Genomic DNA, 27,303 nt, shown 5'->3' on the forward strand with positions numbered 1-27,303 from the left:
TGTACTATGCACCTGTAATATATAATTGTTAAAAAACAAATACCAAGTCACCTGAATGGCATATAGCCTTGATATGTTACCCCTGCTCTCCATATTTTAACGTCATACTGTTCATTTCAAGTTGATTAATTAAAAAGTGCTGTCATGTCACCTTGCAATTTACTAATTTTGTCTTGCATGTATCTAATAGGAGTGTGCCAAGAGGGCTAACAATGGCAAGTTTACCCTGCGGGATCTGCTGGTCGTCCCCATGCAGAGAGTCCTCAAGTACCATCTACTGCTGCAGGTATTGGCTGAGCTCTCTGGATTCCTTAAAGCTTTGAAAGTATATTGAAGTGTTTCTATTTGGTATCCTTAGTGCTCAGGGAAAAAGCAAAATAAGTAAAAATCAATACCATACTAGGTTCCCAAGCTGTAGGCGTGGTATTACTACTGGGCATTGTAGCAAAAGCCCAACCCAAACAGTCATGCACATTATTATTTTATTGTAATTTTATCAGCAGCCACTTGGGGGCGACCTATACCACGTTATCTCCCCAATAGACCTCAAGGAACGTTTAAGAGGTTCTGTTTCACATTGCTAAAAATATAATTTTTTTCTAATAACCTGGGTTAATATGCGCAATTATATTCATCACATCCTCTCTTTCTCTCACAAAGCCCCTCCGCTTTCCTCTCGTTTATATTCCTTGATGATATCTTTTTTCCAAACTTTGTTTTGGCTTGGGGGGTGGGGGGGAGAACAAGTGTGGCACTGGTAGCATATCTCACGGATTTAAGTGGGAAACCAAGACCTGAGCAATCGTGTGGTGTATATTTATTTTTATCAGTGCTGGGGAGAGGTGGTTCTTTAAATGCCTACAACGAAATCAAATAAAAAGCACTACGTCCTCCTAATTCACCTGAAAACCAGTTTCCCTTTGCTGGCAGCGTGAGAAGTTCACCTCTAGTTAGAGCGAATCAGAGGTGAAGGTGTGGGCCGGTAGCACGCTGAGTCCAGCCAATAGCGAGTTGGTTTTAATCAGTTGGAAGGGGTTAGGCCCGTGGGCGGTGGTCGGTGACCCGGCATGTCTTCCAGGCTGCGGCCCCCTATTGTACCGCGTTTGTGTTTCCGACGGTGGGCGGCGAGCTTGATGAAGGCTAGGAAAGGTCAAGGTAGGGAGTTCATATGCATGAAGGTAGGAGCACGAACTGACTCTGACACACACACAAACATGCATGGATACACACACACACACACACACACACACACACACACACACACACACACACACACACACACACACACACACACACACACACACACACACACACACACACACACACACACACGTATGCATGCATGTACGGGCACACAAACGACGCATGGATGCACACAAACACATCCAGTTACAACCAATGGAGTTATTGCAACTAATATACACTTTCACTCTTGTGGTAAAACATAATATAAGATAAGGTAAGAGAGATTTTATTTATTTTTCAAAGCACTTTAATCACTGCACCTGTGATGTTATGGATGGGTTCATTGCCTTAATGTGTGCACCGAGATTGTCAATATTCCATCAAACCGCTAGATCTCAATATTTGGAACAAACCCCTGTCATAGTATGTACAGATGATTCATCAGAATAGAGGGGTGAAACTTCCCCTTCTCAACTCAGTGGAAGGGTAGACGGAAACATGTTGCCGCCGACCAATTTACCCTGAATAATCCACATATTCACCAATGCGAGGGGTTATCACGGCGGAAGTTATTCTTGATTGACTACAGCGTTATTGTTCCTTGGCTGCATGCATTACCTAGGAGCCCCAATTAGGAAGCCTCATTATAGTAATATATGTGGTGGTTTTTTAAGACTACAGTAGATTCTGATGATTTCTGATACCCTTAGCCAGGCGTTGCTTATGTTACACGTTGTAATATAATATATATGTTATACTTGGCTGAAACAGTTTCCCCCCGAAATCTGGATCGTAGGGCTAGTTACCCAGGGAGACGACAAAAGGACACCCCATCAATTCATACAAAATTCCCATTATTACCGGTTAATTAAACTTTATTGCTGTTGTCCGTTGCGGTCCTACATATTAATATAAATATCCCATGATCACCTGCACAAGTTCAAGTCTAGATCACATGCAGCATTAACGGAACATGACTTTAGATTATAATTGGTGCATCGATCTGCCTGAAACGCCACAAGCCTCATAAATCATATGCAAAAAATAAAATGCAAGTTTTTACATATTCATGGCACTTTAGGGGGGCCCACAGATTGATGCGTGTGTATTCGTGCACTGTAGGAGCATTGGCCCAACATATCTGCTGCTGCGGACAGATGAGATGGCTCGTCTGTCCGCTGAGGGCAGGGGGTGTCAGTGGAAGGACTGAACCCCATCATTGCTCACTTGGGCGATGATGGGGAGATCAGATATTAATCACGTGACTATTTTTGTCTATTAACCGTTAGGTGGCTTATACAATGGAAAGTGAAATGGAAAGTGATTGACTCGAATCACATGCTGGGTTTTAGCCCTGTACTGCACTTTGTGATTGCTGGCATGAAAGATTTCCATGCATGCAATTAGTTATTATTATTATTTATGAGTTACTCTCCCAGGCCTATTCATCCGAGCCGCTGAAGAAAAAGTTTGGGTGTGCTTAGCTGGTTAGGGGCGATTTTTCATTCTTTGTATTATCATGGGTTTGGTTCGTGCTGGAGAGAGGACTGTCTGTCTGCCTGTCTGTGCGGCGGTCCATCCACCCCCTGGAAAAAAAACCATGTGTTTTTTTTCCCAGACCCCTCATTCATCCGAGCTTTACATACGCACTGATTAAATTTTAGATTAGACAATAGGCCATCTTTTCATCGCTGCGGTCTGAAGAAAAGCGTCCCGTCTGTCACTGACGCTCAAATGACCTCCGCCATATAATAGAAGTGTGTGTGTGTGTGTGTGTGTGTGTGTGTGTGTGTGTGTGTGTGTGTGTGTGTGTGTGTGTGTGTGTGCGAATATGTATTCCAGTGTGTGTGTCTGTGTGTGTGTGTGTGTGTGTGTGTGAAGGTCTATGTCATTGTTCATCTTTTCTTTTGTCTATCCCCCAGGAGCTGGTGAAACACACTCACGACACCGCAGACAAGAGCAACTTGAGGATGGCCCTCGACGCCATGAAAGTAAGTGTGGAGCTGGTGGTAATCATTGTGATTTTAAAGTCGGCCGCGAACCCCATGCAACTCGAAGACCCATATTTAGGCACTGAGAAAAAAATACTGCGTTTTGAGCCGTTGAAAATAATAAATCATTCATGTTTGGCAGCCGGAATTAAGTGTGAAGTGATTAAATGAAAGCATTTACACCACAGTGTTCTGTGAAGAGCACCCGGCTCACACGGAAAACACTTCAGCATGTCTGCCTCTGATAAGAAGATGACACCATTGGGGCTGTCTTCGAAAATGCAAGCAATGACTCAAAGGATTTTTTTTTCTCCTTTGAGGTATGTGAGGTTGTGGGATCCGTGTGTGTGTGTGTGTGTGTGTGTGTGTGTGTGTGTGTGTGTGTGTGTGTGTGTGTGACGTGTGTGCTTGTACGTGCGGGCCTGAGCGCGTGTGTGACAGAGTTGATTACTTCTCTTACAATTCCTTTGTTGTTTTGTGTGTGTGTCTGTGTGTGTGGGTGTGTGTCTGTGTGTGTGTGTGTGTGTGTGTGTGTGTGTGTGTGTGTGTCTCAGGACCTGGCCCAGTATGTCAACGAGGTTAAGAGGGACAATGAGACACTGAGAGAGATCGACCAATACCAGAGGTCCATCGAAAACTTGGTAAACCCCACATCATGTATGCATCTACAACATTGCTCCGTGGTGACAATATACTGGGAGGTACCATGCGTGGGTCCAAAACAAGGATTTTTACTTCTCAAACATGAGGTATATAACATGCATGGCCATCCTGATCAGGATCAAAATGTCACTTTTGTCGACCCCGTGAACGCGTAAACAATTATTTGTGAACGTCTTATGGGTACGTACACAAAAACATTCCTGTTCACACCAACAGTTTTACATTTACCATCTCCGTCAACACAAAGACAATTGAATGCGATAATGTATCTTATAAATAAACCCGCCCAAAATAACAGAAATAACACAACACCAGAAGAAGATTAATTCACAAACATAAAACAACGACTGCCAATGCGCAAATTTAGGTCCCCGTCGTCAACGCTAACAACACCTCAGACAGTGTTGTTCAGTTTTCAGTGACCCGAAAAAACACTGAATTTTCCAAACATATTCACGTGGAAGCGGGGGGGCATGGAGGCAGATAACCAGGCCGGGGCAGCTGGGCCAGGCTGCTGACGGGGCTGATGAGTCCCAGGTGGGTGGCTCTCCCCAGGGAGCTGATCTGTGCCCTGCTGTCCACCAGCATAGTGGGGCTGAATGTCCGGGGCCGCCATATGCCCGTCACACGGCCATGTGATGGCCTTTTGCCTCCCGGAGCCCGCTCACAATAAGCAATAGAGATATGTCGCTATGACACAGATACGTTGACAAACAGATGGATTCATCTACCGAGTTGCACTGTGCTGCTCACCCTGTCGTACGAGCAAAAACGATGTATGTGTTTTTTTCTAAGCTTTGAGTGGTTAATGCCTGGTCTGGTGACAAAATACATTTATAAATGAAATCATACATTTTTCAAATTTCACACAAATTCACTCCTGACTGACGATCATATCATTGTAACACCATTGGAAAAGATAACTGGTAAACCATCCTCCTTAGGCCTTGTTTTTAATAACTCCCTTCCTCTCCTCTGGGTCAACAGAACCAGCCTCTCATCAACTACGGCCGACCCAAGGGCGACGGAGAAGTACGCATCGTCTCAAACTTTGACAAGAGGAAACAAGACAGGTAGGTCCATGCACTCAATGTGCATCAAAAACAAAACCCTAGATAAAGACACGTGACAAAGAAATAAAACTGTCACAAAAGAACGTTGACATGGCTAAACGTAGGAGGATGCAACCGGTTGACAAAGGGAGGCCGGGTGAGGGGACGGGGGCGACAAGTAGCAAATATTCATCTGCCTGTGAACAACTCGGTTTCCAGCAGAGCAGCTCGCCATTGAAGGTAACACTGAGAAAGCGAGGTCAACTGATAGGATGGTCGATGAGATTTAATCCTCCGCAGCGTATTTCACCTTGGTGGAGTGCTCTTTACCTCTGTGCTGATAGAAGGGTCTAACGCAACGCTGTGGACGTTGTCTTTTCTGTCGCTTACACCTTAAGCCCTCCGACCGCTTGTGCCTTCACTCTCTCTCCGTCTCCCTCTGTGTCTCCCTCCCTCGCAGGCACATCTTTCTCTTCGACTTGGCCGTCATCGTGTGCAAGCGTCGGGGAGACAACTACGATTTGAAGGACGTGCTGTACCTCAACTTCTACAAGATCACCAACAACCCCACCTCCGACAGAGAAGGTAAAAAGGTCAGTGGGCAACGGCAAACGCAAACCAATCCATTAGTAACGACCCTCGTGTACCCCCAGTGCCTCCACGCAGCGCTGTCCTGTATCGTTTTTTTTTTCTCTTCCGTCTTCACGCTGATACTGTTCCCATATCACATGCTGTCAAACAACTCCACTGACAACTCTGATGTTGTCAAAAAAGAGTATCTGCCCTATGCAGCCAAGAGCTTGGTGCTGGGTAAAAACACACCAACATATCTGTCTTATCTTTTGCTTTTTTCTTATTGCGGAAAAAACCCTATGAAACTACCGAAAGCATGAAAAAGTTTTTTCTGGTCGATTCAGTTTGATTCAGTTAAAGTGTGGTACAAGAAGCAGCAACTGGACCTAAAAATATGTCATCGTCCACGACAGCATTAAGTAAGCAAGCGTCAAGGGAGAAGGTTCCCTGATGGATTTATACATTTCGATTAGTTATTAAGTAGGTAGAACTATAGGTCATATAGCTTATAAGATAGCAATCATGATTGTTAATTGTTAGCTGCTAACAATTGCGCTGTGGTAGCGTTTAGAAACACACGTCCTCTCTATAGCCGTGTTTCTGTGATCGGCCGCTATAGTAACATGGCTGAACAACGCGGTGGGATCTGTGCTAGAGGACCCGCTCCCTATGTAGTTATGAAGGGCTCGTTCTTAAGAAACAAATACAAAACGATTCATATTTTCCTGGGATTATACACTAATTCAAACATAATTCTGAATATTACATTACATTTCTTCCAACTCCGTTCCACTAGATGCCACTTCAATCTTTAAAAGATTCATTATTGTGCAGAAAATGTTTATTCAAGGCATAGAGACAAGACACTCATTCAACAATAATGCAATCGTTTAATATTTTAATAGATTGCATTAAGCTGAGTTCATCATTTAAATCCAGTTTCTACTAAACGTTGTTTTACATTACGTTCTTGATTGTGTTTTTATTCAAATGAAAAACGACCAGTTGAAGTGATACTAACTAATTGAAGGAAAGCTTGAGTTAAACAACTGTGAGCCTGCTGCCCATTAAGAGCCAATCGTTGAACGCAACATTTAATGCAGTCCGTTTGGTAGACTGATCTATCCACCATGAATCTGGGTGGACACTCCCACTTGTGATGTCATTAAAACACAGGAAAAGGCTGATTTTCAAATGGCTTGTAATGGCTATCACACTCAAACCTATAATATGGGCCCTTCAGGAACTGTGGAGTTACTGGGTGAAGGAGATGATCGTCATGACGATGAGAGGAAAAGGAATTTCTAGTGCAAAGTCATGCTTGTTTTGTAGATTTACATACCACTCAGAGACAAGAACATAAGGCTCGCCAACTCAGGCTGCGTCTTCCAAACTCGGTCCTATAAAAGATTAAAGAAACGTGTGAGAAGTCCCAAGACGAACAGCAGAGCCTCCATGACAGGAGCTGCAAACATGACCAGATCGAAGCACAACAAAAACAATGATTAATTAGTCAAAGGACATTTTCTAATGAATTTGAAACAGCGGATCCGAAACAGAGAAAAAGGATGTGGTCAATTGAATTGATGACCACACCTGTTGATCAGTAATGACATTTTGGTTCAAGTGATGTGTCACATCAGATGTTTTGGGGCTGTCCCCGCCATGGGCCTCACCATGGCAGCATATTTACTGGAGTGCAGCAGAGATGGTTGAGTGGAGAGCGTTTATATTGATGAAAGCAAATTAGCTGTGGCTAATGAGAGCAATCCAGGACAATTAGAGCTTACTTCACTCTGGGCTTCAGGGGTCAACCGTGTATCACGCACACACGCACACACGCACACACGCACGCACGCACGCACGCACGCACGCACGCACGCACTCACACACACACACGCACACACACACACACGCACACACACACACACACACACACACACGCGTGCACGCGCGCGCGCGCGCACACACACACACTCACACACGCATTAAGATATATGAATACATCTGACAAGAGCAATACATCCGAACAAAATGGATATACATTGCCGTGGACTCGGCTATTCTCCGTTCACTGATGGCTTCTTGTCCACAAGTGTCCTGTGTTTCTTTGTGTTGTGTTTTTGCGGAGGGATTATGGAGGGGGAGGGGGCTTGGTGCGTGATGTACGCCCCCAGATGGTGTCTTTTCTTTCTGTCGCCAAATGCTGATAAATGGTGAGAGTGACAGCTTGTCAGGGCGGGGCGTCTCCCTGGGTTTCCATCAAAGGGACTCTGTGATCAATGTCGTTTAATCTGCTGTGCGATCATTATGCAAATGCAGCTCTATGTGTGTGCGCGTGCGGCTGTGCGTGTGTGTGTAATTATCCGTATGATCCTGACGTTTGTATGATACTGATTTATGTGTGTGTGTGTGCGTGTGTGTGTGTGTGTGTGTGTGTGTGTGTGTGTGTGTGTGTGTGTGTGTGTGTGTGTGTGTGTGTGTGTGTGTGTGTGTGTGTGTGTGTGTGTACACACGCGTAGTATCACGTAAAACAACATGAATGGATCATGGTGCAATGTACTTGCGACGGTGGAGCAAACAGAGTAAATCTGTGGTGTTTTGACCCGACGCATCGGTCATGTGTATCTACTCTCCTCTCCATTTACTGGGATCATCATTTTTTGCAACACACACACAAATAGACACAGACAGGCAGATGCACACATGCACAGCCACACGTACGTACACACACAACCAACCACACACACGCACACACACACGGTCACTGTGATAGGTGCAAACACAATAACAAATCAATAAAATAACAGACACTTACATGCATGTTCATAGAACCCATTGAACCCCTACACAAATACACACACACACACACACACACACACACACACACACACACACACACACACACACACACACACACACACACACACACACACACACACACACACACACTCACACACACCCACGCAGACACAGACACACAGACACATTCACCAGAGAACAGAGATGGTAGAGGACAGAGATGCTAAGGGGGATGCTAATGTCAGGTGATGAATGTGTGCGGCCCTCCAAGGCTGCTCAGGGCCATATATCATTCGGTGCTAAATGAAGCTTTAGTGTGTGTGCGGCGTTGGCTGGCGAGGGCATCAATGATTTAACACTGCGCTCGCAAAGCGCACAGCACGCCGCAGACCCGACCAGCAGACCCCATGAGAACCCATCTCACTCACCTGATATTAGATGTAAGCCATTAGGTTTGATTGTTTATTTTGCGGTGGGATGTCGTACGCTGCAAAGTGCCCGCAGCTCTGGGAATGTAGAACAGGATAGTGCGGCTTCAGGCTCAGGCTGCTTCTGATTGGTTTATGCGCTGCCAGGTGATTAGTGCAAAGGTGATGTCGCTTTTCATAGTTTGTTCGGCACCAATTTGAGCCAATGCAAAACGGCTGCTGTAATAACCCGTGTTTCACCAGAGATGGTGCTGTCCCAGAGGTTTAATTTGATCTGGTTAGCCTGTGAAGTAGCTGAACATTGGTCTTTGGATAATGGGATCAGAGTCACGCTGTTTTTGCTACATGGTGGCATGGCACGACGGCAACCTTATTAAGGGCTGTAGGACAGCTTATAGCACGCTTTTGACACGCTTAGTGTGGCAAAGCTAGCTGAGTGAGGCAATGGTGGGTCAGATAAAGACACGGTTAAATGCACACAAAATGTTTCTATTGAAAAATGTGCGTGGTGAGGAGGTAAGCACTGGAACAAAACCGAATTTCTTCTTCACCCAACTTAGGTCCTTATGTTGGTCTCCTCCCAACGCTTTTGTGATTCTCTTAAATGAGAACCAAACTCCCTGACACCGCAATCGCTTTCAGGTGTTGGTTCATTCCAGGAAGGCAGGGCTGCCGGCTCCCCTGTAAACGTCCCTTCAGTTCACTCTCAACAAGCGAAGCACAGGTGTGGCGCATCAACGCTTTATCAGCGAGTAACGGCAGGGCAACTGAGCCAATCAGTGGTGACGCAGGCAGCCGCATGTGTTTAACCGAGAGAGGGAGGCATCTAATGCATACCCATCAACACAAACCAAAACACAGGGTTTTGGTTTGTGTTTGTCTCCCGCGAATTCCCCCATCTTCTCCCCATTGACCAAGTCAGAGAAGCTCCTTGTTAAAACCATTTAGCTGATTATCACAAATTTGTTCCAGCTGTTTCGCCTCCAGATCTGTGTCATCTGGTGCTCATAGAACTGATTACTCAGTAGTACTACGCCCAAATATGGTCTGTTCCCGCTTTGCGCAGTCGGGGAGCTGTCCAGGGTCCTGATCTCTCATCTCTATGGCGAGTCTCTGTGTGGGGGCTCCACATTAGATGTTTGTTTCCAACGGTTTCAAATTTAAACTTGAACTCTGTGTCTAATAAATCGTATTCCTTATTGAATCCATATGCGTTGAAATTGAATTACAATGAATTGACTTGAGTGGAATTTCACTGCAAAAGGGAAACTAACTGTGTGGGTCTCTGTGACTGAATCCCTCTGGGCGTTCCACAGTGGTGCTACGGCTTCTACCTGACCCACAACCAGGGGCACACGGGCTTCGAGCTGTTCTTCAAGACCATGGAGCTGAAGAAGAAGTGGTTGGACCAGTTTGAGATGGCCGTGTGGGTACACAGTTCATCAGCCTACAACTGGCTCAGTGTTGCTGTGTGTTTCTGTGTTTCTGTGTGTGTGTCTGTCTGTCTGTCTGTCTGTGTGTGTATCTGTATGTGTGTGTGTGTGGGTTTCTGTGTCTCTGTGTGTGTGTGTGTGTATCTGTGTGTGTGTGTGTGTGTCTGTGTGTGTGTGTGTATTCAGACGGTTTTGTGCATTCAAGCGATATTGTGTACCCGTGTTTGTGTGTGCATATGTATCTCTGTTATTTCACTCTCTATTATTTCACAGTGCGTGTGCTTGTGTGTGTGTGTCTGTGTTACCTTGAATGTGTGGGTGTTTGCATGTTGGCCAAGTGAAGTATTGACTCTTGCATGGTTGTTGTTTGATCAGGTCTGCCACTGTTATTTGAGTGTGTGTGTGTGTGTGTGTGTGTGTGTGTGTGTGTGTGTGTGTGTGTGTGTGTGTGTGTGTGTGTGTGTGGGTGTGTGTTTCCTGCCTCAGATCAAACATTCGACCAGATAATGCTAACAGCAACAGCCACCAGTTCAAGATGCACACATTCGAGAGGATCACTTCGTGCAGCTTCTGCCATCTCCTGCTCAGGTAACATTCACACATCCAGGCAGTGAATGATGTGTTTTCACGCCGTCTTTTCACAGATCAAAGCGCTCGTTGTTCTTGACTGGTAGATCCTCGTCTTCTTTTATGCTATGATAATTTTCTGTGCATCTGTGGGACATCAAAGGCTACTTATTTTTTGCCCCCGTTTTTTCGTTTAATCTTCACACCAGAATTCGCACATTTAAGCATCAATTAGCAATTTCATATGTATGCCCATGCTGCTTTGTTTCACCAGTTAACATGATAAGCAAATGCTGTTCCGCTTCTATTGCAACTCATACAAGGAGAACAATTAGCACGCAATGAACCAAGTGTTTGTCTATGGAGCAGAAGGCTTTATGATAATAACATGTCAACATTTGGGGCGCCCCCAGGGGTATATTTAACCAGGGCTACCTCTGTAACAAGTGTGGCCTGGGCGCCCATAAGGAGTGCCTCGGGCGTCTGGTCATGTGTGGGAGACCAGGTGAGTCCTCATTAATATTTTCCACCTTTTTTAAATGTGTCGTTTCTATCGTAGATAATGCAGAAATTGTAGACATGCATATGCATTCATTTAAACATGCACAAATCCTTTTCGGCTCACCTGTTATGTACACTGCATGGCCTTTTTATTGGTCCCCTTTCCCTTTTTTCTGACGTGTACTAAGAGGCCATCTGTGTTGCTATGCTAATGTGTTGGCAGAGCTGACACCTCCAGCATTTTTTGGCATACGTCGCAAACATAGCTGATCATATGTCGTATAGCCACCCATAGTTGTTCAAGTTTTCCAGCATATGATATTAACTCAACCGACCGTCTACGTCTCAAGTGTATAGAAACTTCTCCAATACCCCCCCCCCCCCCCCCCCCCCCCCCCTCCACCTCGCCCCGCCCCGTCATTAAACTAAGGCAAAATAACAACCTGGCCGCGGCGGCGGTGAGGGTTAGCTCTCTGAGCGGACAGAGTGGCAGTCGGGGGCTGGTTCAGCTACGTTAGCCCTCTGTGGCTGGGCAGACAGCTAAAGTCACCGGGCCATGACAGCGGTGTGGAGTGGTGGTGGGGGTGGGGGTGGTGGGGCTGGAGGGGGAGGACGGCCCCCACCATCTCGGGGGGGGGGGGGGGGCAGCACAGGGCCTTCTTTGTGCATTCCGGAGGCGTGACGAGGCAGGGCCCCGGGTGGAGGTTGGACGGTCCGACAGTTGAGGTTGCGTGTCAGGGAGCTGCTGTTCTGTTTCTCCCGCTCCTCACCTTGTCTGTCTCCCGCCTGGTTGCAGATACGGCCGCGCCAAGGCAGCAGGTAAGACCCAGTCCAGACGCTCTCTCTGTCTCCCAGCCCCCCCCGGCTCACAGAACACAGCCGCTCTCATTAGCATTAGCATTGCCAAGCCAGATGCTTCCCTGCTTTTTAACATGGAAGGCACACACGCACACGTGCGTGCGCTTGCACACGCACACACGCACGTTCACACGCTCACACGCGCACAGATGCACACACACACACACACACGCGCGCGCGCGCACACACACACACACACACACACACACACACACACACACACACACACACACACACACACACACACACACACACACACACACACACACACACACACACACACACACACACACACAAAAGATTAAACAAAAGTAAAATCAGTTTTTCCCCCCTTGGAGGTTTTCCTTTGAAGGGGGGAATATAAGTAAATAGTTCTGACATGCACTACTCAAGCACTCTGGTGCTTTCCACCCCTGGCGATACCCTTACGAGTGCAAAACAATGGATGACACAAAAAACACACACATGAACGCTCATCGTGCGCACAAATACACACAAGCGTCAACGCAAACACAATGCTGAATGAATGGATGAGCGCCGACAAACTTCCTGTATACATGTCGCAGAGTGTACGAATTGCATGTTGTTTTTTTCCCACCTCCACAACACAGTTTGGGAAAATCACACCTACTTCTTACACGGTGGCCTCGCTTTGGGAGTGGAGGGAGCTTTCACAGATGACTGTAAGGCAGGCGGGTCATCATGACGCCGGGCATGATGTGTGAATGACCCCTTTCTATAGCCGTATCACTCCTCTAGTCCCCCTCTCTTGGGTATCGCCATCGCCTCCTCTCTCTCAACGGCTGCTCTTTACTTTCTGGGTTTCAACCCCCCCCCCCCCCCCATACACCTCTGTTACATCTTTGTTTTCCTAAACTTACTCAGGCATGTTCTACTCTTCTTCCTTCCCTCTCTTTCTCACACCTCTCTCTCTCTCTGCCTCTGTCTCTCTCTCCCTCTCTCTTTCTATGTTTTTACTCTCTCAATCCATCGCTCTCTGCCTCTCTCTGTCTCTCTCTCTCTCTTTCTCTCTCTCTCTCTCTCTCTCTCTCTCTCTCTCTGTCTCTCTCTCTCTCTCTCTCTCTCTCTCTCTCTCTCTCTCTCTCTCTCTCTCTCTCTCTCTGTCTCTCTCTCTCTCTGCCTCTCTCTCTCTCTCTCTCTCTCTCTCTCTCTCTCTCTCTCTCTCTCTCTCTCTCTCTCTCTCTCTCTCTGTGTCTCTCTCTCTCTCTCTGTCTCTCTCTCTCTCTCTTTCTCTCTCTCTCTCTCTCTCTCTGTCTTTCTCTCTGTGTTTCTGTCACTCTCTCCCTGTATGTCTCCCTCTCTCTCTCCCTCTGTCTCTCTTTGTGTTTGACTCTATCTGTATGTCTCTCTCTCTCTCCCTGTATGTCTCCCTCTCTCTCTCCCCTTTCTCTCTTTGTGTTTGACTCTATCTGTATGTCTCTCTCTCTCTCCCTGTATGTTGCTCTCTCTCCGTGTCTCAGTGTTTCTTTCCCTCTCTGCCTGTATGTCTCTCTCTCTCTCTGTCTCTCTCTGTGTTTGACTCTCTCTGTATGTCTCTCTTTCCACAGAGAGTTTTAACGGCACGGAGGCAAGCCATCCCAGGTCAGTATAGTGTTGACTGCAACACTTGTGACACTTTGGGTGCAAAGGGCTGTTTTAATCTTTAATCAACAGAAGAAAAACTAACAACACTTTATTTTAAGCCCTTCGAACCTTTAGTCGAATGGTGCTATAATAAAATCTAATACATGCTGCATTTGTGACTCCTGTTGGAAGATAAATGTCCGTGGTTCAAAATTATTTAAAGAAACACTGGGCTGAAGGCCATACACTGAATACCAAACATGGGTACTTGCTCATTTATTGGCTCATTTAACCTTGAACCTTGAATATAATCACTGTTATTTTTGATTTGATTCTGTTCATTTGAATTCAATAAGGTGACAAATCTTTTGGCCAAAAGGGTTTGTACGCTTCAATAAATGAATAAATAAACACCTCAAATCAGGCGTGTCATGAGCTCTACATTAGCTATTGGGAAACTGTGACGGCTGTAAACCTGTGATGCTATGAATGAATAATAACGTGTGGAATAATTATTTAGAGTTTTTAATTTTAGTTTTATCGGTTTACTAAAATGTTTACGCTTTCACATTCTCACGCTAGAAGCGGCAGCTGCAAAAAAAACACAAAAAACACAAATACCTCTGGGCACAAATACCTATAGGAGGACGCTCTATTCTCTGGATTATTTTACAACAAAGCACACACACACACACACACACACACACACACACACACACACACACACACACACACACACACACACACACACACACACAAACACCCCCCCACACACACAAACACACACACACTCAATAGGAATAATACAGACCAAAAATGTTGTTGAAAAAACAAACTCACACATTCTCCACCCACCACACACCCTAGAACCCAGGTAGGATGTTTTTTATTTGAGGATTACTTCCTATCATGAGAGGAATTATTCGAAGGACCACGGGGGACAAAAAAAGATCTCCCTTTATACCTCCAAGACCCCGCCACCCACGCCCCCAAACTGCCAGTGCCTGCCAAGTTCTGCCATAGTGATGAATCAATTTCCATAAATTGGCCTTATGAGAAAGCACAGCTTTGCTTATTGTCCTTATTAAAGACGGTGGAGGGGGAGAGGGGGGTGTTGTGGTGGTGGTGTGCAATAAAGTCATCGCCCGCGGTCCCCGTCGTCTCCAATAGCGCCCCTCCTCCAGGGGACGTAGCTGCTAGCTGTTAGCCGGCGCCTTGGAGGGGAGCTGCATGCGTGGGGACGGCGCCGCGTTGGCGGTGGCGGTGGCGGCGGCGGCGGCGGCGGCGTTGGGCAGGGTTACCAGGGGGGTGTAGACTCAGGAGTGTTGAGGCAGACTAAGTGGCTATGTCTGCTCCGCTGGCAGGGGTGTTTTGTCTTAGCGTGAGCAGGGTGCGTGGGGTGCTATATTAGGCAGAACCCGCTGAAGGAGAGCGGCGAGCTGTGGTGGCTGCTGCTGCGCGGGGGAAGCTAAGCGCCGAGGAGATGAATGGCTCTGAGCGTCGCTTCTGCCATTTAGGAGGGAAAATAGGCATTTTTTGAGTCCATCTCCTGAACCTCATCTGTTGTAGAGCGCCCTGTGTCTCATAATGAATTGGATTCAACCCCTTAACAGTACCAGGTTGATAAGGGGTATAATGTGTGTACTGTGTTTATTTATAGGGCCCCTTGTTAGCAAACACCAGTTCATAGAGTCCATAGCCTTTGATTATTTCCATATTGTTGTGAGTGTTTGCAATGGGATTGCCTTTTGGCATATTTCTCAACTAAGGACATACCCTTTGTTTAATATTCCTTTATATTAAAATGGGTGAAGAAATGCTCATCGTTATTCAACTCTTTGATGGGGTCAGGCGCTTCGTTAAAGAGAATCCTACACACCCACAAGCTTTCGATCATGTATTGTTTCTCAGTGAAACAGACAGTTCTGTGAACCATTGCACCCCTGAAATCAAACAGCCCGATTGCCACTGCATGGCAGCAGTGGCAGTGCCACGCCCAATCTCAAACAAGTAGAAGACATTAATTTAATAAGACTTAAAAAAACAACTTTTAAATATACTTTTTTTGTTTTTTAATGAGCAAGGTAAAGATTGTTTAGTAAGTGAAAAAAAAAATCTGCAATGAAATGTAGTTAAAAAAGAAAGTTGTGCCTCAGAAAAGGCACTCAATTAGGTACTTATTTTAGAAACAGGGACAATACATTTTCAGCCTGCTGCATGCCGATGCTTGAATGTTTACTCTTACGTTATAAATAACGTAGTATTTGTTCACACAATGTGTGAACAATATTGTTCTGTGAAACAGCAAGAACTTTTCAGGCACACACTATAATATTATTCAAATCTGACAATACTGTTTTTGTCTTTCAGTGGCATCTTATAATCATGTCGGTATTAGCATGAGATCTAGAAGTTCTACTATCCTAGCCGAAAAACTAAACTAAAATGAGCAAAGTCACGCCTTGTTCCCTGTTTCGTTACGGAGTTATCCCTACGAAGAGAAACTCATTTGCGCGAGTGGATGAAGGTTTCAGAAGAGGATTTTTACAAGTGTATTTCTACAGTTGCCAGTCTACAAGATGTTGTTTGAACACAATTACAGACACCTTTTCTCAGAATGCAACGGATGTTTTAGCTTATCTTCCCAACGGGAAAAGTTTTCTGGTGCTGGTCGAGTTTGTGTATGCTGTTAGCCAATTATGTGCTTATAGATCCCCGTCCCTTAACGGCATGATTGATGAGACAAATATTAAGCGAAAGAGAGAGAAAAGCCCCTTTCACCAGATTTGAGGTTTAGAAGTTTTAGACACCTTATTTATGAGACTATGTCATATACTATACTTTCTTTGCCCAAATTAATTGTCAAAAGAATCCCACCGTATTTCAACAAATGATGGGTCCCGTCCATTGTGCATACACAGTGTGTATTATTTGTGCTAAGCATCCATCCAGAAGATCCATTTTAAACTTTTCTTTAAGTTGTGAGTAACTTCTGTTGCTGGGACATTAAGTGCAGATGTCTGTGTGATGGCTGCCTGCTAGGATTACCCAGGATGCTGGTGATCAGAGACTACTGCGGCGTCCCCCAGCCCGAGCAGGGCTCCCCGCTGTGCATGCAGGCCGGCGACGTTGTCGAGCTGATTTCTGCCAACCCGCACATCTCCTGGTGGCAGGTGTGTATGAGTTTGGTCGTGCTTGTAGGTGTGTGTGTTTGTGTGCGTGTGTATTTGCGTGAGTTTGAAGGTGTGTAATCATGTGTGTTTGTAAGTTTGTGGGTGTGTGTGTTTTCAAGTGTGTGTGTGTGTGTGTGTTTGTGTGTGTGTGTGTGTGTGTGTGGGAGAGTTTGTAAGTGTGTGTGTGTGTGTGTGTGAGTTTGTAGGTGTGTATATATGTGGGTGTGTGTGTGTGTGTGTTTGTTATTTTTTCATTACTCAGCCGCAATAACCTTCTTCCGCTTGCTCTCCCTCCATCTGTGACTTCATGAACCAAATGTGGCGTGCCATGGCTACAGCTAATGCTGTCCCTTAATTCAATCAAATTCAACTAGTTCTAGGTACACTTCAAGCCCAATGTAAATCAACTCCACTGGTATTAAAGGGGCAGTGAACCCAAAACCATTTTTTCTTTTTTAAACGTCGTCATTTGTCACGTTTGATCATCAACATAGTAACCAACGTCATTTTGTCTGTTACAAAATAAGACAAATTAAGAGTAAAAGGAGTAAAGTCCTATGTTTCTACCAGGCTCTGCTAACCATTTTGTGAATGTTTTACTGTGTGAACGTTTCACAACGCCTGCGTTATTTTCGTAAAGTCCTGCCCTTTCCGAGGCACTTCGATGTCATGACTACAGGACCGCCGAGTTGTGTGTATAAAGCCACGGTGTGTTGTGTTTTCAATTCATATACAACATCTCTCCTTATAATGCTCCTACACAAGGCTGGTACTGTAAAAGTATCACAAAGTTAGGGTGGGCCATAACAATGGGGATAACACACCCCCAGTCATCCTAGAACTCTCAGCCCAAAACTCATTTCTCTATATCTCAGAGTGTTGGAATTAGTTTGACATTTTAGCGCATTACACACTGGTGAAGGGGCATGAAACACAGCCGTCACAGAGAGGTCAGGCATTGAAAGTGTGCTGGGATCAATATTTATCCAGGGGGTCATTGTAGTGAGAAAGCCAACCCAAGCTTTTCACACTTGGCACTAAAAGCATTCCCTCCTCCTCATCTTTTTCCTTCCTCCCCCACCTCCTCCTGTATACTGGTGTGTATCGATGTAATATGGGGACGATGGTCCTAATGTCTGACTCGAACATAAACCTGAGCAGCAGAGCAATAACGTTGCCCTTTAAAACATGCATTAATCGATACTTTTTTTTATTTTTGTCATTTTGATCTGCTACAGCGATAAACATTCTAGCTGAGTGAAATCAACAATAAAAGCCCTCATGTGCTTTGTTGTTCTGTAGCCTCCACATTTCCAATGGATTTTGCTGTAGATGACCAAATACTGTGCTATATTACTGTGTAACTACTTCGTCCCTCAAGCACACGAGTTGGCAGCCGTACAAGCACCTTGGCATTCCTTCAGTGCCACAGCGACCCCATGTACACTGAGGGGGTCCAGGAGGTCATTCCAGGCCAGTCCAAAGTTACAGCAGGCTGGGCGGGCCTGAAGTCGTGTTTATTTTCTTCCTGGGAATAATGACGCAGTAATAATGCACTTAATCTCCACTGTCCCCAGTGGCACTGGTGGATGGAATTACAGAACATTGAGAATTCATAAACCCTCTTCCCCCTTCCCAGCCCATCCTCCCATTACCCAGACGCTGCAATTACACCCCCAGCTCCCTCCTCTCCTCGTCCCACCGGCAGAACAATGCGATCAATCACTGTAATTTCATTTGATCCTTGGGCTGCTGCCTGTTTATGCCAACAGAGTAATAAGTTTAATCTTTATCAGGCGCTTATCAAAGGCATAACAAATAGACAGGGGGCCTCTGTCTAGAGGGGGGCGGGGGACGGTGAAAGCGAAAGAAAAACAGCAAAAAAAAAAGACTTTATGATGAAATGTTATTAGGCAGAATGAATCACGGAGACGGCCACGCGTTCGCTTTCCAATCTCGTTACCGCCGGGGATCGCACGCTCCCAAAATGCATTTCAATGGCAATAATAAAGAGGAGAACGCGCACGGCGGGGGGCCGGGCGCGGGGCTCTACACGCCCTCAGCGCTGATGCGATCGGCCCTGATTCACTCAATGATCTTCAGATGGACTCGGGGCTGGCCCGCCGGGCCGCCCGCTCTCCCTCCGGAGCTCTCGGCGGGGAGACCACCACCAGGGGATGGGTTACCTGACCCGTCCTTAAATGACAGGACCGTCATGTGATTGAGAAAGAGAGAGGTGTTTTATTGCAGCGTTCCTTTGCTGAATCAATACGGGACACAATCATACCCCAGGGGGGGGGGGGGGGCCCATCGAATCCCAAGTATTATTTGCCGAAGCACATTGCCACGTCACCACGGCGGAGATTGCGGAAGTACTTAGACGGTTTCTCTTTTGCTGTTAATGTGATTACTTTGCGACCTGTGAACTGTGTTTAGTCATTGGATCTAAATTGTTTTCAATGCTGGCGTAACATAGCCGGGATCGTGCTGGAGGAGGGGGGAGCCTATAACACACTGGATGGGCCTTAAGCGAGCCTCGGCTTCGAGAGCCGTGGTCGGGTGTTTTGAGACCAGAATAAGATCCATTATTAAGTGCTAAACAAGGCCGGTGTTTTGATGCACAACACATTTAACTGGCAGCACAGTTCCAAACCATAATTAACTCGGGCTGTAAATTAGATGAACTGCATGTTGTGCTCTAATTGCAGAGGATTTATTGAAGCAGCGACGAAGGCGGGGGGAGAAGTTAAACAGCGTTTACGTGTGTGTGTGCGAGTGCGTCCCTGCGCGTGTATGATTATGGGAACGTTGGTCTGTATGGCATGTCTTTAAATGTGTGAGTGCGTGTCTAAGTGTGCGTGGGTGTACATGCGTGCTTCCGTGTCTGTTGGGAAACGGAGTGGGGGGGTTTTCTTCCAGACAAATATAATGCAATTAAAAGCCATGCGTCTTCTTGCAGGGGAAAATCCTCGGGACGGGCCTGACTGGCTTCTTCCCAAGCAACTCGGTCCGGCCGTGTCCGTGCGTAAGTGCAGAGAAGTTCCTGCTCCCCTGCCTCGTTATGGACCGTGATGTGATTATCACACGCTCTGGAGATAATGGGCCTCTTAACGATTTCTCTGGGACAAGACGCTAGCGCTTTTCAGTCTGTGGCTACACACTCTGTCGGGGAGGCCTGGGTGAAGCTATTAGATGTGAATGGAATATCGCATTAACCCAAATGATCTCCGCCCCCTCCTCTATTGACTTCCATTAACAAGATAAAACAACCACAGTCCCTTTGTATCTGTTCCAGGTTCCAAAACCCGTCGATTACTCAGCCCAGCCCTGGTAAGTTCTGCATAAAGCAATTACAATAGATTGATAGCAATATCAAGGTATGTCTTACCTTTTTTCCCCAGTGTAAGCGTCTGTGTGTGTGTGTGTGTGTGTGTGTGTGTGTGTGTGTGTGTGTGTGTGTGTACACTTGCATTAATGTGGCTGTGTGTGTGTGTCTATTTGCATCTGTGTTTCTGTGTCGGTGCATACTTGCGTGTGTATGTGTGTGTGGGCATGACTGCATTCGTGCATGTGGTGTTTCAGGTTTGCAGGGCCAATGGAAAGATCCCAGGCTGAAGTGGAGCTGCTTAACTGTGAGAACAGCACCTTCCTGGTCCGACACAGGACTAAAGAGAGTGCTGAGTACGCCATCAGCATCAAGTATGTACTTTACTACCTCGTGGTTGAACCCTAGCATCCACCCACCTGTCTGTCATTGTATGTACCATGGCAAAATGGGCCGCATTCATTCATCTACCCTCTTCTTACGAACTCTCAATATATATACGTATGTATATAAACATGCACCTCCCTAACCCATTGCACACGCACACCCATCACACACCCATTACAAACCCATTACACACCCACACTGGGCTTAGAAACCAAATTCAATAGAGCTGTAGCCGTGCCCCCTGGGCTTACGGAGAAACTAGCTGCTTCCCCAGGCTGCAGCAAATAGCAGCTAGTCTTTTCTTTGGTCTGAGGAAGTCAAGAGACTTTCAGAAGCGAGCCAGCGTGTCTTCCATTGAAAAAGTTCCCTAAATGCCCCCGTAAATATATCGAGTTACATCAAAGACTTTCCACGCTTTCTAAGTACTTCTCAAAATCAGAGTACTAAAGACTTGCATGCGCTCCTGTCACAGCGTGAATGCCCGGAGAGATTAACATGTCCGAGGGCCCAACTGCTATTTTCCTATAAACATAATTAGCCCTATCCATTCAGACCCCCAGTTTGGGGTGGGTAGAAGCCTGCCATGGCTGGTTCAAGGCTTTGATGTGCTGGGCTCCTCTTTGCTCCTCCTAATTGCCTGTCCAACATCTCTTTACTGGATGGGGATGGGAGATAACACAGCTTAGCAATGAGGTGATACAAGTCACGCTGGGAAATGTTCTGTGTAGGAAGATGTGTGTGTGTGTGTGTGTGTGTGTGTGATATTGTACCTTGTTTGAGGGTATGCACTAGCCTGACATCGCTAGACAAAATCGCAAAAAGCGTATTAGTCTGTTAATTTTCGCTCTCTGTTAATTTTCCGATCCGATTTCCTCCCGTTAAGGCCCGTTAACGGGTGCTTACCGAAATACCTCTGGACGCAATTGGATAGATCTACAACCAATCAGAGCATCAGCAGCAACCATGTTGGTTGTTTATTAAACTGCCTCAATGGCGCTCCTCTGTACAGTCAATGTATCAGAACCGCAAAGTATTAGATAAAGGGTTGTGATTGGCCCAACCCGGGCCAGGTCTTCTTGGGATCTGGCTAAACGGGATAGGGGCCTGACGCATATGTCAGAGCAAATAAAACATGAGCTTGCAGATTTGTCTTGTTCCCAGGCTGGGGGTTCCTACCCCTCCAAGCAAATGCTCAATTGTTGTACTTGCCTCGGTTAGAGTATGGATTATTATTATCGACCATACAATAATGGACAGTCTTGACATTAGATCATATTAAAGTTATCGTTGATTTATTATAGGACAAATAATTCCCCCCTGTATTGGATAGTTTTTCCCAGGTCTCATGTCTCTTGAGCTAATGTAGCTGACAATTTTATTTTTATTAGACTCCGATTGTACGATTAGCGAAGGCAAATTCTAAAATTATGCAACTTTAGTCTTGTTTATTCCATTTAGTGAACACCAAAACGCAATATAAGAGAACGCTTCTTGATTTAGTAACATTCATGCGTTCTTAATCTTCGGCGTTAGAAACATCTTCAAAATGAACAATTCAAATAATAATATAATAAATAACAAATAACATATAAAACAAATTATACTTAACATAACAGTGTTGCAACTGTGTGATTGTTGCATTACAGATTACAAGTAAGCAATAACATCATGGATCAAATAAATTCCAAGGTGCCCTCCTTATATATTGTTGTTTCTATTTCTTCTGAAAAATGTAAGTCGCTTTGGGGAGTGGGGAGAAAAAAGCACATTGTAAGTGTCTTGCTGGGGTGGGGGGAGGGGTAGCCCTGAACACCACTCTCCCAGGCCAGTTCCCCAAAGGTGCCTGGGGAACTGGCACCTTTGGGTGCCAGCATTAAATTACAATGCATTGCAATTGTATAGCCCTTAATCACAGTTACGGTCTCCCAGGTATGGTTAACTGTTCAATGGTTGGGAGTGCAGTTACTGACATGCATAGCAATACAAGCAAACATTTTTGAATAATTTAGTGAAGAAGAAATTGTCTGCATCTCCTGATGGGTGTTCAGCCTGAACACTATCCTCTCCTGACGATGCAGCTCTGGAGATAAAGAGCTGCTGCATTGCCATGGTGTGACGTCTCTGCTCCTCTAAGCAACCTGTGAGAAACAGCTGCATGGGGCTCTGGTGCCTTTCTATCCTCATGTTTGTCCTATTGGTTGGCCAAGGCATTCGTCTATGTGCCCAGGGTCCTATGGTCCCAAGGCCCTTAGTTCCCAAGGACCCCTGTTCGCAGGGTCCTTTGTTCCAGGGGTCGTTCATTCCCCGGTTTATTCTTCTGTGAACGAACATTAACCCTCCTATTGTGTTTGGGTCGATTTAGAACCCATTTCAAGTATGAATAAATAATATTATATTATATAAGGACAATATTCAAACCAGGCTTTTTATTTCATTTTCAAGGTCTCTTAAATATGTCACTGTTCTAGTCTGACAATATCTTTTGGCATTTCAGCAGTGAGATGTCAGTCACAGCAGAAAAATACAAAAGTGTCAAATCGACTACGAATAAATGACAAAAGAATTAACTCGGAGGCAAAAAACGAACTGCATCAAATGAGATACTTAAGTCGTAACTTGATGTTTTTTCATATCAGCTAGGAGAATGATCTGATTTTTTTCAACCCTAAGGACTTTTTTTAAATGTACATATTAATAGATTAATTTGACTATGCTAAATGGAGCGCTTTCAAAATAACAGACATTTTTTCCAAATCAATGTGGAAAGTTTGCATTTCAATCATCTGGAAAATCAGTTTAAGGTTACTTAAAGTTTAAGCAAGTTTTTCTACTCGTTGAACAGTACACTTTTGGAGTTTGTAAAATAAATATTTATACACAAATGAGATGTACTGCCATGAAAAATGTACAACACAGAACAAGCCGTGGAAATATTTTTCCAAGCTACGAAGAACACATATACGAAATTTGAGTGAGGAGGAGGATATCTTTGGAAAATTTTCCCTGGGACTAGCCTGCAAAGTGTAAGTAGTAGTTATTTAATGTGACGTGCAATTGCTAGCTTGTACGTGTGCTTGTATGTAAGGTGCACTGGTTCGACACAACACTGGCTGCTATGTGCAGATACGGTGATGTGTTCACAGCTACATCTTGTTACATTTAGGCTGGCGTCCAATTCAAGCATTGTCAAAACCCTCCAGAAGTTTCCTTCGATCTTGACATCGTCAACAGATGATTTCTGATCAAGGATACATCAGTGTATCCTTGCCAGGAAGCGCTTAGAGAGACCTTTATACGACCTCCCTACACTCATGTCCTAATGGCTACAGGTCTGAAGGTTGTGATTGGCCGAGTTCATCAAGCATTTAATGACACAGAAGCAGCAGAGCCGGCTCCCATTTGGAACAGCTGACAATGCACATTTCCTCATGCTCAACCCTCGAGGTTGAAGCGAAAGCGTAAGCAGTAGCAGTAAGCAATAGCAATATGAAAATAGGATTGGAAAGTAGCCCCAGGCTGCCTTTCAATTCTTTTTTTCAACTGCTTCTGCTTTGCTTCAACCTTGAGGCTGTTTGTCTGATCTTTCTGTGTATTGTAAACTTACAACTGCATTCTTGATCCGTGATTCTGTGAAGTACCTTTTCTGATCTACCGCTTTGCCTATTTTTATTATGTTGACCTTTACTTGGAAATATCCACTAAAGGATTTGCTTACCTTGAACCAAATCAACAACCTATCGTTTGACAAACGTATCAAACGTCTATGTTTTTGTGTTTGTTGAACATAGTGACGAGTTCCAATAAGTTTATTTGGCCTCGGATGATGTAGAAGAAGTGCTCTCTTGGAACCAGTAAGGAGCTATAATCAAGAGGAGATGAGTAAAGCATCCCACCTCCAATTGTGTGTCATTTAAAACACACTTTTTGGAATGGCATCGAAATTGTCAAATCATAAACACTTTCTGTGATGCAATGTGGGCATTCACAGCAACATAGCCAAGGTTGCAGGAAGATGGTCTGCATTCTCACGGAGCTATGTCGATTGGCACAAGATTACGGACATTGTGTTGGTGGGCAAGATGCCAGAGGACCAAAGGGATCCAAGGATTTTATGTTCTGTAGATTCATAATTAAATCCGAATCAACACTTATTCGATTAAATTATGAATTGTATAGTTTTTAGGGAGGGGCTATTTCAGGAGAAACCAGGCCAGCTGTATTTTGCCTGTGACCTCAAAGCACCAGGAGACCATAAGTATTATACAGCTGGTAAGCTGATTGCGTGATCCATTATTCACAATAGACCACGCTTCAGAGGTCTCAACAAGGTGCTCTACATGCTAATGTATGGCCAGATTCCCGAGCTAACAAGATTTGACTGTGCGACCTTCGTAGATTCTGAGCTGGATGAGAAGTATGCAAAATCAGTGGCAAAATCATAGCCCCATTCCTGCACCACAGGTAAAGGAGGTATAGAGTACAATGCACCAACGCTCATTTGAAAATGTAACCGCTTCCATTGTATGGTGCGATAAGGTGTTTTGAGTTTTTAAAGAGTTTCTGACTGACCAAACGAAGATCTCGGCTTTGCCAACACAATGGCTGTGTTATACTTGAATTATTTTACAAAGAACATGAAGGTATATCACTTGAGAAATCAAACAAGCAAGAGGAGGGAGCAGGAGTCTGACTTCCAGTTGGAGACATGGCTTGTTGCAATTCGAGGTGAGCGCATCGCCTGATGTAGTCGGCCTAAATTGCAATATTGAAGTAATATCAGTATAAGACCTGGACGCCAAATTCAATGAGCATCTTGTCTATGCCACAGAGGCAGACAGCAATCAACCCAAGGGTTGATTGCTGTGTCTACCTGCACCCTCACAATGTTCCAGCCAAGAAGAAAGAGAGGCGGTGTTTAGGAGTATGATGTCCTTTCTCTTAAATGGTCCTTTGGTTTTGGTAGAGATTAGATTAAAGACTTTCCCACCCCCTCTCAATGCTAGTTGGATTTGTTATTTCCTTTGAGCTTTACATTCTTATACATTCTTCAGTGTTTCTTGTTAAAAAAACTTTGTTCAACCTATGTACATCTGTGACAGACCAACGAATTGGGTGGAATAAACGACATTTAAATCATTATAGAGTTTCCTTACAAACCAACAAAAAAAAGGAGGCTCTAAATATACCGAACAGAAATCAGCTGTTTGTTCATTTGCAATGCAAGTTTAATCAAAGTAACCTTAAATAGATCAAAAAAATCAATCACACCAGTTAAAATAATGTGTTCTGGCCAGCTAAACTCAATGGAGATTTTACACATTATACTGGGTAGTGCATTGTTAGAAGAATTGTGAAAGTAGTTTGGAACAATCGGATAGGCCTACAACCAATCAGGGTGACGCAGCACTGAGCGAGAAAAAAGCATCTCTCTTTTAAACAAAAGCTTTAAGTGCAGTCGTTTGTTCTTTGTAGTCTTGTTCTCTAGCGAAATCGTCGCTGTTTATCGACCCGATTTTCAAAAATGGATTTCTTGCCAATCTCTGTTGCTGTAATGACCTGCGACCCTAGTGTAAAAAAAACATGGAGGACGATGTTGAGGAGGAACTAGCTATGCAAGCTTTTGCAATTGTTTTTTGGGGAACTTTTTTCAAATCTACAAGCTTTGGGGTGGATCACCCCACTTTTGCTTTTGCCGAGATGAGTTATATTATGATTACTAGATTAATTATTGGCATTACGTTAAGTCTGCTTGGTTCCTAATTGGCCATCCTCTTCTCCACTTGACATTCAATTAAAGTCCGCGGCTGTCGTCGGGGCCCGGAATTGTAAAAAAATATCTATTAACTTACCCCGATGACGGCTTCATTCTGTGAATAACCAATCACAATCAGGTATTTTTGTCATGGTTGTTTTACTCTTTTATACTCTTGGGAAAAAGGTGTGTGTCCATTTCTGCTAGAATGCACTCAATTCTACAAACTGCAACATTGAGCAAAGCAATGGTAACTCAATTTACATCCACAAGGAATGAAATTGAGTGTTTGCGGCAACCGAATGAGGCCATGCAAACGAGAAAGACGCCGACGGACACTTGTTGCTCTGCAAGAGGACCCCTTGAGTCTGGCTGTCTGGCGTGCGGGTTCATCTGAACTCCTTCACACCTTGCAGATGTATTGCTGAGAGAGACTGGAGAGATAGCAAAGTATTGCACATTATCCATTTTGGTCGTTAAACTTAAACATTTCCAGTATCAGCAGTGTAACTTTCTGAATTAATGCTTTTGTTCCGGGGAATAACCTCCTGGAAAGAGCCATGTCCCAAATAGCTAAATACACCATTCCCAAAAAGCTAGATGTTTGCAATGACAGCAGCTAGTTGATTTCTCACGTTCTCTACATAAACTAGCTCTATCCAACTGTGTTTGTCCTATGATCTTCTTGACAACGGTTCCTCCGATCAACCTCACACTTGACCACGCAACACTTGGTGGATGGCATCGCTGGGTAACCAAGGAGCCGAGTATGAAGTCGTTCGGATGAGCGCTTCAGGAGAAAGCTGAAAGCAGCTTTACCGGAGGCCAAGCAATTGGTTCGTTCCGAACAGGCAATTTCTGAGCAGGCAATGCACTAGTAGATTTAAATGAGATGAACTAGGCGACATCGCTTTGAACATTAGTGCATTCAAAGAAAGTAAATGGTACTCAGCTTTACTCAATCACCATTTAGTGGTGTAACGACCACAGGCACATAAAAAAACGGCACCCAGAATACACACATACATC

At 44.9% G+C, this 27,303-nt stretch overlaps 1 protein-coding gene across 2 annotated transcripts in view; it reads left to right on the forward strand.

Moving 5' to 3' along the window:
• The window catches only part of LOC115548546 (guanine nucleotide exchange factor VAV3), a 52,425-nt gene that overhangs the window by 11,784 nt on the left and 13,338 nt on the right, over window positions 1-27,303 (forward strand). Inside the window, exons 10-24 of one of the 2 annotated variants that reach the window (XM_030363273.1) lie at window positions 191-286; window positions 3,108-3,176; window positions 3,731-3,817; window positions 4,827-4,912; window positions 5,352-5,484; window positions 10,011-10,120; window positions 10,614-10,715; window positions 11,108-11,199; window positions 11,992-12,014; window positions 12,665-12,736; window positions 13,622-13,655; window positions 16,680-16,810; window positions 19,770-19,835; window positions 20,106-20,140; window positions 20,393-20,509. In XM_030363273.1, the coding sequence (XP_030219133.1) occupies window positions 191-286; window positions 3,108-3,176; window positions 3,731-3,817; window positions 4,827-4,912; window positions 5,352-5,484; window positions 10,011-10,120; window positions 10,614-10,715; window positions 11,108-11,199; window positions 11,992-12,014; window positions 12,665-12,736; window positions 13,622-13,655; window positions 16,680-16,810; window positions 19,770-19,835; window positions 20,106-20,140; window positions 20,393-20,509 (1,253 nt within the window). The remainder of the gene's footprint in view (window positions 1-190; window positions 287-3,107; window positions 3,177-3,730; window positions 3,818-4,826; window positions 4,913-5,351; window positions 5,485-10,010; window positions 10,121-10,613; window positions 10,716-11,107; window positions 11,200-11,991; window positions 12,015-12,664; window positions 12,737-13,621; window positions 13,656-16,679; window positions 16,811-19,769; window positions 19,836-20,105; window positions 20,141-20,392; window positions 20,510-27,303) is intronic. The other variant, XM_030363274.1, reaches the window with a different exon arrangement.

Source organism: Gadus morhua, chromosome 8 (genome assembly GCF_902167405.1).
Source record: "Gadus morhua chromosome 8, gadMor3.0, whole genome shotgun sequence".
Lineage (NCBI taxonomy): Eukaryota > Metazoa > Chordata > Actinopteri > Gadiformes > Gadidae > Gadus > Gadus morhua.